General features: G+C 34.8%; 1 protein-coding gene across 4 annotated transcripts; it reads right to left on the bottom strand.

The window, feature by feature from the left end:
* Window positions 1–223: 223 nt before the first annotated feature.
* LOC129915629 (serine/threonine-protein kinase greatwall) lies at window positions 224–11,592 on the bottom strand. 4 transcript variants are annotated; one of them, XM_055995254.1, is made up of 12 exons: window positions 11,243–11,591; window positions 11,064–11,174; window positions 10,639–11,005; window positions 10,414–10,575; window positions 2,354–2,499; window positions 2,159–2,302; window positions 1,996–2,103; window positions 1,769–1,935; window positions 1,616–1,711; window positions 996–1,553; window positions 809–933; window positions 224–755 (listed from the first exon to the last, which is right to left on the bottom strand). In XM_055995254.1, the coding sequence occupies exons 1-12, from the start codon at window positions 11,354–11,356 to the stop codon at window positions 490–492; spliced, it is 2,364 nt and encodes a 787-aa protein (XP_055851229.1). In that variant the 5' UTR covers window positions 11,357–11,591; the 3' UTR covers window positions 224–489. The 4 variants fall into 4 exon arrangements, with proteins under 4 accessions (XP_055851229.1, XP_055851228.1, XP_055851227.1 ...); XM_055995253.1 differs by having other exon boundaries at window positions 996–1,556; window positions 11,243–11,590; XM_055995252.1 differs by having other exon boundaries at window positions 1,616–1,935; window positions 11,243–11,592.
* Window positions 11,593–12,100: the final 508 nt, after the last annotated feature.

Genomic DNA, 12,100 nt, shown 5'->3' with positions numbered 1-12,100 from the left:
AATGACGTTTTTTGACATTTTCTAACGGTAATATTTAAAAAACGGAGGCCAATAACAATTTTCTGACTTCAGATTCGAGTTCAGCACATCAAAAACTACTAGAAAAGTATATTTTGGTTGTTGTGGCAAAAACCTTGTTGACCAGTGTTATTAATGCAACGCAAATTGGCCCTTTTACGCAACACCATCGATATAAGATTCAAAAAAATGATGATAATAAATATTTATACATACATAATTTCTGTGTATTGTTGAAAATTCTTAGCTTAACAAACAACATTTATTTATTTATTTATAAAATATAAAAACAACTCAGAAAAATCCAAATACTTAATAATAAATTTGATGGCAAAAATGTATGTCTTAAAGATTTTTGCTCGTTAACTAATGGAAATTACAAGAATCTCTCAGTTCAAGATAAATCTTAAATTTAAAAAAAAAAATTAAAAATAAAACAATAAATAGGCAAACGAAGAAAGCTAACAGCTTTTAGTCTTCTGGGGCAAAATTTGACAATTTAAGATGTTGCATATTATTTCGAGCATCAAAATAAGCTGTATCTTGTGGATTTTCTGGTGAGGGTATAAACGGAGGTGTTTCTTTCTCCATATTTAGCCAATCTATGCTGCTGAAAAATCGCATCGATTGAACTTCTTTTGCTGCTGGCCTTTCTAATGGATCCATTGTAAGAAGCAGTTCGACTGCTTCTACAGCTTCTGGAGAAAGTGCTTCATCATCCTGTGGCCATTCAATATCTTAAAATAAAACATATTGTAAATAAATTCTGTTGCTGTGGAGGAGTACTCACTTTTGTGTAGAATGTTGTCAAACACTTTTTGTGGTGTTTCATCGTTAAACGGCGGTATGCCAGTCATGAATTCATAGAAGCAAACACCCAGTGCCCACCAATCGACTGCTTTACCATGTCCATGCCTAAAAAAAAAAAACAGAAAAGTATATAAAAGAAGTGAAACTGAAGGGACATCTATTCATACATTAAAAGAAGTTCAGGAGCTAAATAATCAGGAGTTCCAAGAATCCGCTCATCAGAGACAAGCTGTCCTCGACGAACCGATTTCGGCGTCCGAAATGGCGTATTGACAGTCTTTGGTGTCTTTGGCAAGCTAGCTCCCTGATTTATCGGCGACATTGTAGGCTCATCGCCAATCTTCAGATATTGCACTCCACCACTACCCTTCTCACCCGGCAACAAATCGCGTTTCTTTGTCTCTGTCGACAGTGGCAAGGCGAATCGAGTCGCTTTCAGCTTTCCAATCAGTCCACAATCTCGCCGTGGAGCTTTCTGCGACGAGACTGGCGTGGAGAAGACCACATTGGCAATGTTATCATTGATAGGCATCTCATCATCAGACAGAGATCTGACTTTGAGCACACCTCGTATTGGCGATTTTGCTTTTCGCTTCTTTGGCGTGCTACTGCCAATGTCCAGGATGTCGATTTCCTGCGTTAGCCCAGTGCTGCCAGAACTAGCGTCAACATCGAATCCGGAATTATTGTCCGAACGATTGATTAAATGGATTTTTCTCTTTAAACTTCTGCGAAAAACGAATCTAGAATAGGAATTAAGAAAATAAATGCAAATAAAGGGGGCAACCTGAGGTACTCGGGTCTTTTGAAACTTCGGGAATTATTGCGGAATGGTGAATGCATGCGAATGCCACTAAGCTCATTTGTGTTACTAACGTTATAGCTAGAGACAGTGCTGGTGGTTAGTTTTGAGAGGGCATGCGAGTGGAAAGCAACAAACCTTCGGGAATAATCCGAGCAGCTGAGATCCTCTTTGGAATTGCACATATTTTCGACTTTGTCAATCGATGAAATCTCACCACAGTTGGTATTGTTCGAATTTGAATTTGAATTCGAATTGCGACTTGATACGCCTGAGTCTTCTTGAGTTTTTGAGGTTCGCATCCGCTGCTCAGAGAAAAATAAAAAAAAGAAAATAAGAGATAACAACAGTTTCCTAATCCATACCATTGAAAACTCAAATGAAGTCTTACTGACTTCCTCATCAGTCTCGGGTTTTTGTAGTAAATTTTCCTTTTCTTCCGCAGGAGCTCTTGAGACGATAAACTTGCAACCCTGTTATGAATATTTATTTTCTGAGGAATGAACTCTTAATTTATATTTTACTTACATTACAACTTGTATCAATTTGTTTGCATTTTTCACTGCTATCATTGTCATCAGATTTATTAATTGAATGGAATTCAGTTGGGGAACTTTTGCTGCTTAACTCGGTTGATGTGCAAGTGTGATATGATGAGGAACTATCTGTCGTCTGATTGAACAAAAATTAATACATTTCTTAAAAGGCTTTGTGAGCACTTACTTGAATACATGTGTGCGGTGTTGTTATTGAAATATTTAAGTCTTCAGCTGAGAAAAACGGTGATACACCAGAGATTTTGCTGTCGTTTATTTTGTCACCGTTGCATGATGTATCCACTTCGCTGTCAGAGGATTCCAAAATAATATCTAAAATAAAAATAAATATTCATATAAGCCGAAAATATGCTATTAAAGCTACTAAAAAATTTTGCTACCGGGTGTTTCTAGTAGAATACATATTATATCGTATCCTAATCGCCAAGTAGTTATACTCGGTGCGAATAAAATCACATATTCATGCAGATTGTTGCTGATGTTGTAACTGTATAGGTAGAAGGATTGATCAAATTTAGCTACTACATCAGCAACAATCTAGAGGAATAATGTGGTTTCATTTGTTCTTCTTGTGGATGCAGGATAAGCCTAGAAGGATCTAAATAGTGTTTTTATGTATAAGTAAATCCTCAGAACTTCTTTGTTAACTTCCAACTTTTGAGACCCCCTAATAAATAAGTCTTGTAAATAAAATTTATTTTCCGATTATTTTATTAGAAAGGGGTACCAAAAGCAAGGTTCTTAATGTATACAAGTTTATTTGCGGGATAGAGCAGGATAGAAACATAATCGTTATAATTCTTACAGAAAAATGTCTTGGTTACGTTTTGTGTATTTCGAAATCCAATGACAGTTTGATTTGTATAAAACTAGTGATCCAAAGAAAGGTGCGGATTATTTCCAGTGTTACGTCGTCTTTAGGCATACATTTTCTCTTTATGAGCAGAGATTTCAATAGACATGTCAAGTAGTCGTAAGATGCCCTGCAAGTGTCAATGAAGATATTCAAATATACTAATGTGCACCAGAGAGCTTCAAGAAGGTCCTTACTGCATTCTTGAAAGTAAAGTAATACTACTCCTATCATCAAGAATATTTTTCGGAGAAAATATCCTACATGCTTGCACAGAGCATGGAATGTATGAGTTCTGGGGGGAAATGGATACCTCATTAGAGCATTTATTCATTTGAATTATTTTGTTCCGGATATGTATTTGGAATAATTCTCCAAAAGCTGAAAGGAATACTCTACATTCAACACGGCAATCGTTCACAATGTTGAATAAAATAAAAAAATTTTGAGTGTAATTGACGGCAACTGAGATAAAGATGTTAAGGTGAACAGCAGGAGTATCAAGGCTTGATCGAAGAAGGTGTTATGGTTACATATTTCAATTTCCTATCCATTTTTATACTTAAAGTCGCTTGTTTGAGTCTTATAAACAGATAAACATAGTCGAACCTAGCAAGTATCCTTTGAGGATGAGCTTCCGCTCCAACGCATACCCCACTAGGCTTAATATTTTTTTATAACACAGTCCGGCAGGCAATACATTGCGATTTTATTTTAAAAAAACTCTGTCTCTCATTTATGCTGATGACGTGAACATTTTTCGAAAAATTAACTCAATATTAGACTGTGAACTTTTACAAGATGACCTGAAAAGATTTTGGGAATGGTGCAATAATAATCGTCTTTTTTAAATGTTGAGAAGTGCAAGTCAATGTGTTTTACGCGTAAGAATAACTGGTTTGTCCATAAATATAACTTTAATTCCTCTGATTTATGTATTTTGTCTAGCTTTACCGATCTTCGAGTAGTATTAGACTCAAAGCTTTCATTTATCGATCATTTTAATTATATAATAAAAAGGGCTAATAAGGCACTTGGCTTTATTAAACGTTTTACTCGTGAATTTCATGACCTTTATGTCCTTAAAACCCTCTATGTTTCGTTTGTGAGATCAATTCTTGAATATGCGTGTGTTGTATGGGCACCTTATTACGCGACTCATATCAACAGATTAGAATCCGTTCAAAGAAGGTTTATGAGATTTTGTCTACGTTTCCTTCCCTGGTCAGATAGAATTGTAATACCACCTTACTCTCATAGATTACAACTTATAAATCTGCCATCTCTTTTTGCTAATAGAGAGTATTTACAGTTCTGTTTTAAAATAGGAATAATTAATGGTTCGATTTCAACACCATCGGTCCTTTCCCGATTGAATTTTACAGTAAGTCGTTATAGTGTAAGAAGACAAATGTCACTTTGCAACATCTTTAGTAGATCAAACTATGGCGCTTATAGTCCTCTCAATCTGTTAATTAATGTATTTAATAAAAACTATGTTCTTATTAATTCCTGTAATGATATTGTTAAATCACAGAGTATAAGGAATATGTTTTTCAATCAATATCGTTAAAAATTAATTTTTTATCCAATGTTAAATGTTAATCTTAAATCTGTATAATCTGTACCGTTAGTATTTAACGAAATAAAATAAAATAAAAAAACATTTCGCCATTCTTAACACTGAGAAGATATTTAAAAGTGAGACACATAAAGCTAATTTTGTATTGATTTATTCGTTCGTTTATTTTTTTCAATTTGACTTTGACCTTGAACACTAATAAGAGTGAAACAGAGTGCAAATTAGTGATTTTATCTCCGCACTACTGGACTTTAAAAGCAACCTGACTGTCCTTTAGCATGGGGAAAGAATTTTATATTCTCTTTCTTCCAGTACTTCTGATTAAAACACTTGCTAAATTAACTAGCCAATAAGATCTGGACTAGTTCAAGCATTCAGAACCAACTCGCAAAAACAATTTGACCTTAAAGCAATCAGTTAAAATATGTGTCGAGATTTTTATGCTAAAATAGAAGATTTATATTATAATCTTTACCCAGGTTCAAAGTGCAGTCAGTAGCCTGAAAGAGGAACAGTTGTTTTGTTGCTGCGTAGATACGACTTATTCGCGCAGAAAGGTTTGATTCCACGAATTTTAAGGAGCAAAAAGGAAGGTACTAAGAACATTGCATCAAGTGCAAGAGGAAAAAAAAAGTAGTTACACCAAATGTGGTGCCCACGCTACTGAAGCTTTATAAGGGCCATAAGTTACGATTGACCTTAAAGTAGGTAGGTAGGTAAGTAGAGATGGCGGTCAAAGCAAACCGTGCTTGATGACCCAATTAGCGCAGGATGCGCCGTTTTGATACCAAAACTTATGAAACCTGTGAGTGATAATAGGATTTATTTAAAATAAATTTTTAAATTGAAAAACAAGTGTTAGGCAGTCCTAAATCAAGATCAAGTCTTTGATCTTTGATTCTGAGATGTTATCTATGACACTCCCCAGAGAGAGTGCTCTATTCCTAGCAAGGGCGGGACATTGGCACAGAAAATGGAAGACCGTTTCTTTTTCTTGTTGGTCCAAGCTGCTGCGAAAGTAAGTATTGTGCGGTATACCCAACTTTGCTGCATGTTCTCCTATCGGCCAATGTCCTGTGCACACCGCAACGATTCTGCTAATGTCTTTTCTGGGTGTAGAGATTAGATCATATGTTTTGGATTTAATTTAGGTGGGCTAGATTTTTTTGGATATGACGCAGCTAGTCAAGTTGTGCCACCTATCGTTAGCTTTAGTTAGGTATTTTAAAAAGATATCGCCTTTTATGACTCCTATAATAGGAATGTTAACTACACCGGCACACAAAAAAAAAAAGTGTCATGAACCAGAAACCAGACCTATCTTTCTATATGTTTTTGGGCACGCTGAATCCGAACTTGAAGTCCGTTTGGCCCCATCACCCTCCAGTTTTGAGCTGTGAGTGCATTTTGTTTGAATTTTTATGACTTTTTTGGAGTTTTTTGCATTTTTCTCAAAACTGAAGGGTGACCGGGCAAAACGGACTTGAAAATCGGATTCAGCGGTCCCAAAAACATATAGAAAGATAGGTCTGCTTCCTGGTACATGAAACTTTTTTTTTTGTGTGCCGGGTATGACAGCGACATGTCGCGACAGTGCTAGCACACAAAAAAAAAAGTTGTATTAACCAGAAACCAGACCTATCTTTCTATATGTTTTTGGGACCGCTGAATCCGAATTTCAAGTCCGTTTTGCCCGGTCACCCTCCAGTTTTGAGAAAAGTGTAAAAAAGACCCCAAAAACTACTTTTTTTTGAGTTTTTTGCATATTACTCAAAACTGGAGGGTGACAGGGCCAAACGGACTTGAAATTCGGATTCAGCGGGTCCAAAAACATAGGTCTGGTTTCTGGTTCATGACACTTTTTTTTTTTTGTGTGCCGGTGCTATTTATGCTAGTGACTCATGAAGGGCCGATCCTTGCCTGGCCAGTTCATCCGCCTTTTCATTGCCCTCAAAACCACTTTGACCTGGGATCCAGATGAGAGTGATTGTGAGACTACTACTCAGCAATAAAAGTTCCTCTCTACACTGCTGAACCAATTTGGAGGATGTCGTGACCGAAGCAATTGCTTTTATAGCTGCCTGACTATCTGTTAGTATAGCTATATTTTGGTTTTGATTTGGATATAGCCTAAGTAATTTGCAAGCTTCTTTAATTGTCAGTAGTTCCGCTTGGAATACACTGGCGAAGTTTGGTAGTCGAAAGGATTTTGAGATATTGAGGGATTCATAGTAGACACCCGCACCGACCCCACAATCCATTTTTGAGCCATCAGTGAAAATGCAGGTGTCGAAGTCTCTCGTCACAATGCTCTCTTCCCAGTTTGATCTCGACGGGAAGCTGACCTTGCAATTCATTACAGTATTCAAAATAGGAGTGCAGTAGTCCGTGGGTGTCAGAAGCGTATCCGGTGGTATTAAATTTGCTGTGTCACTGTGAACAAAAGGTTTTGCCCTCCAACAGCCTGTTTCTTTTAGCCTTAAAACGCTACAAGAGACCTGGTATTTTATATGAAGGTCTATGGGTAAAAGGTGCAAGAGAACGTTTAGAGCCTCAGTGGGGGACGACCGGAGGGCTCCAGTCGTCCCTACGCTTGCTGTTCTCTGGATTTTCTTAAGTTTGTTGATGATATATGCTTTACTGAGTGCAGGCTACCAAACAATGGCGCCGTAGGTAAGAATGGGTCGTACAACCGCTGTGTAAGTCCATAGAATCATTTTTGATTTAAGACCCCATTTTTTCCCAAAGGTTTTGACCTTAAAGTAACCAGTCCACAGAATCACAGAATCATTTTTCAGTGGTAAAAATCATCAGCTCAGTTTTGCTTTTCTCAACATTTTCTTCACACAACTTGAAAAGAAAATGTACAATACCCACGGCAACCAAACAAGCTATTACTATTACAAAAAAATCCCTACAATTCCTAATAACCTGAAGACATCGACAGGATAGGTGGAAACAAAGCTAGCTCCAATTCGTACTTTGTCAATTGGTGTCAGAAGTGAAAAGTTGTCATTACAGGAGACTCTGACACGTGACTACAAATTGGTTTATATTCAAAGTTGTTCACCTGAATGGAATTGCAAACTCAACAAACGATATCTAGCTGAAGTTCCGGCTAATAAAGATACACAAATCATAAGACAAAATTACATGTGGTAAAAATACACCGGAAAACGCCGAATGAAATCAATATCATCCCAATTGTTGACAGTAGGGCGTTGAGGCATACGGTAAATGCGACGTACTGATTGACGCAATTCATCATTTTCGAAGTCGCGAAACAAATTATCCCCATCAAAAATTAGATCCATTTTTTTTCACAAAAGAAATTCAAATATGTAACAAAATGCAGAAATCTGACAAAAAACCAAATGCCAAAATCATAAGAAAAATCAATTTAGTCAAAATTTACCAATTTAAAAAGACACCAAATCTTAAAATTGCTAGATAAATCTTTTAAAAAATGGATAAAATCAAACTGTTTTAAATAATATCGTCGCTAGACTGTCGATTTTTAGGTTCCAACTTTTGGGACGTCCTAAGCAAAAATCGGTACCAATTTGACAGTACTAGGCCTTAGAACTTGTGTGAAGAAATCATTTGGTACCGATTTGAGTCCTAACGATTGGTATAATAACCAGGTCCTAGCTGATTTTGAGGAGCTAGCTAGTACCGAGTCCTAACTAGTACTCGGTCCTATATTGACAGTTCTAAGGCTTACGGCCAATTTCTTCACAAAAGTCCTAAGTCAGCTTAGTACCCGGTCTAGCTAGACCAGGTCCTAGCACTAGTACTCGGTCCTAACGAAAAGTTAGTACCTGAGCATTTCTTCACATTTATAGGACCTGATCTAGGTTCACAACGAGGTCCTAAGAATTAATACGTATAGAACTGGTCTAACTGTCATTTTTAGAATTTATTGAAGTTTGTTATATTTGTTTTTTTTTTTACATTTGATCAAATTTAACACAAATTTAACAAATAAAAAATTTAATAAAAATAGAAAACAAAGCAAATAATTAAAATGAATATTGAGAAAATGTTATGAAGATTAAAAAGCCGACAAGAAATACAAATTCAATACATTTTATGAAGAATTGTCAAGAATGAAGAATCGACAAGAACAAAAATATCAATGTCAATCAATGTCATAAATGGCGAGGGATCATTCAATTATCTAAATGCAGCCAAGAAAGGCTGCCAAAAAATCAGAAGGATTACCATAAACCATAATAATTTAACGAATACAAATATTTTTTATTGAGATGTATGTTAATTGTGTAAATAAAAGAAAAGCTGTTAAAAACGCGGTATAAATTGAATTAAAATTCACAAAATCCACCAAATTTAAACAAAACATAATGAAAATTATTCTTTGTTTACGTTTTTTCTTCTTTATTAATCTGCAATATCGCTTTAAAAATATGAAATTCATTGCTTTGATTGAAGTACTAGCCGCTAGACTACCGATTTTGAGGTCCTAACAAATACGGAGTCCTAACTAATACTCGGTACCAATTTGACAGAACTAGGGCTTAGTACTTGTGTGAAGAAATCACTTGGTACCAATTTGAGTACTAACGATTGGTATAATAACCAGGTCCTAGCTGATTTTGAGGAGCTAGCTAGTACTGAGTCCTAACTAGTACTCGGTCCTATATTGACAGTTCTAAGGCTTACGGCCAATTTCTTCACAAAAGTCCTAAGTCAGCTTAGTACCCGGTCTAGCTAGACCAGGTCCTAGCACTAGTACTCGGTCCTAACGAAAAGTTAGTACCTGAGCATTTCTTCACATTTATAGGACCTGATCTAGGTTCCCAACGAGGTCCTAAGAATTAATACGTATAGAACTGGTCTAACTGTCATTTTTAGAATTTATTGAAGTTTGTTATATTTGTTTTTTTTTTACATTTCATCAAATTTAACACAAATTTAACAAATAAAAAATTTAATAAAAATAGAAAACAAAGCAAATAATTAAAATGAATATTGAGAAAATGTTATGAAGATTAAAAAGCCGACAAGAAATACAAATTCAATACATTTTATGAAGAATTGTCAAGAATGAAGAATCGACAAGAACAAAAATATCAATGTCAATCAATGTCATAAATGGCGGGGGATCATTCAATTATCTAAATGCAGCCAAGAAAGGCTGCCGAAAAATCAGAAGGATTACCATAAACCATAATAATTTAACGAATACAAATATTTTTTATTGAGATGTATGTTAATTGTGTAAATAAAAGAAAAGCTGTTAAAAACGCGGTATAAATTGAATTAAAATTCACAAAATCCACCAAATTTAAACAAAACATAATGAAAATTATTCTTTGTTTACGTTTTTTCTTCTTTATTAATCTGCAATATCGCTTTAAAAATATGAAATTCATTGCTTTGATTGAAGTACTAGCCGCTAGACTACCGATTTTGAGGTCCTAACAAATACGGAGTCCTAACTAATCCTCGGTACCAATTTGACAGAACTAGGGCTTAGTACTTGTGTGAAGAAATCACTTGGTACCAATTTGAGTACTAACGATTGGTATAATAACCAGGTCCTAGCTGATTTTGAGGAGCTAGCTAGTACCGAGTCCTAACTAGTACTCGGTCCTAAATTGACAGTTCTAGGACTTAGTACTTGAGTGAAGAAATGAGTTGATACCGATTTGAGTACTAACTCTAATCGGCCGTTAGAGATACAAAGACTTAGGACGAGTTTTATGAGACAAAACTACGTAAGATTTGTGTAAAGCTGTTTTAAGAAAATAAACACAATCACACTTACCACACTTGCTGTGCTTATTCATTGCATTAATAAGATGTGAAGTAGCTCCTTCATGTTTCTTCTCCGATCCAAAAGAAAGATGTGAAGTTAACGATAGCAATTGTCCCGGTGTCCTGGCATTCAAATTAGGTGAACAATTGATTAAATCAGATATTTCCAAATCTAAATAAAAATAAAAAATTATAAATAGTATCCACCCAAAACAAATTAAAAACAATGCCACACCTCTTCTCAATTCAATCTTACTCAAACCAAAATCAGTCAATTTAACATGACCCGAGGCCGACAGAAGCATATTATCCGGCTTAATGTCCCTATGAACAATTCCATGCTCATGTAAATATTGCAACGCCAATGTAATCTCGGCCACATAAAATCTAGCAGCAGGTTCATCGAAAAAACCATACATTGCCAACAGGGATTTCAAATCCCCACCAACCATGTATTCCATGACGAGATAAACATACGAAACAGATTGCAACGAGTAGAATAGACTCACACAAAAAGGACTACGAGATAAGGCGAGAGCATTTCGCTCTGTAATAACCTGAGAGACCATATTCTTGTTTATCATTTCTGATTTTCTCATAACCTGGATAGAATAAAGAGGATTTATGACAAATTGAATGTGTGACAAGCTTTTGACTTACTTTAACAGCAAATAGCTTATTTGGATCATTGTTTTTGTAGCCGAGGAATACTTTACCAAATGCTCCTCGAGAAATTGGTTTGATAATAACGAAATCCTTTATCGTAGGAACCTACAAAAAATTGATAACATTTTTAAGCGGGATTTTCTCTCAAAATCCAACTCGTCGAAAAAGCTTACCTTTAAATTATTTTCACATTTTGTTGTAAGGATATTAATTTTATCGAGTAGCTTTTCGCCATCAATGTGAATGCTTCTTTTTGGTGTTTTATGGTCACTTAAGCAATTTTCCATTTTTTATTTCTTTTTTTTTCTATTCGAATGCAGTTTGTGCAGTTTTAATCGAATTGTTTGATATTTGTTGGTGAGATGTTATTTGTATAAAGAAATTATCATCATTTTTGTAAATTAAACACGTTTTTTCTTTCTATTCTTTCAATTGGATTGAAATTTGTTTGTGAAAATTATTTTATTTGAACCGCTTTTCGAAATAGACCTAACAGTTTATAGAAAAATATGCATTTGAAAATGGAAAATTTTTTTTGACAGCCGAGAAAAAAAAAATTGACAGCTATGCGCGTTGACAGTTGTATTTGGATGAAATATGAAAGCATTCAAAGAAAATTAATTTTTGAAACGGTAATGGTTGTTGTCTGAGATAAAAAATAAAGTGTTATACAAAATAAAAATATAAAACAATTCTTATTTTTTTCAATAAATATGTATGTATTTTAACTTAAAAATAAAATTTTTAATTTATAAATGGCAAATAAGAAAAAAATTAAATACATTTTATATTGAAACGGTAGATAATTAGCAAATACATGAACCTGATATTCTAGCAGTTTTTGGACAAAACCATATCAACGTTCAGGTAGAAAGAGTATAAAGTACATGAATGATATGAACGGATTCAGCGATGTTCAAAACAAAATAAACATTAATGTGTTTTTTTAAACTTTTTTTTTCCCCAAATTTTGACTCTGAAGTTGATTATTTCGAGAACATTTAATTGAAATAATTTGATTTAAAAATTAG

This window comes from Episyrphus balteatus, chromosome 3, assembly GCF_945859705.1.
Source record: "Episyrphus balteatus chromosome 3, idEpiBalt1.1, whole genome shotgun sequence".
Classification (NCBI taxonomy): domain Eukaryota; kingdom Metazoa; phylum Arthropoda; class Insecta; order Diptera; family Syrphidae; genus Episyrphus; species Episyrphus balteatus.
This window is presented reverse-complemented; position numbering and strand designations above follow the sequence as displayed.

Coding starts and splice junctions, on each gene's coding strand:
- LOC129915629 (XM_055995251.1), bottom strand. CDS start 11,356: ATGGAAAATTGCTTAAGTGACCATAAAACACCAAAAAGAAGCATTCAC. Junction 2,500..10,413: donor GAATAAGCACAGCAAGTGTG/GTAAGTGTGATT, acceptor TTTTTATTTTAG/ATATTATTTTGGAATCCTCT. Junction 1,936..1,995: donor CTTCATTTGAGTTTTCAATG/GTATGGATTAGG, acceptor TTCTCTGAGCAG/CGGATGCGAACCTCAAAAAC.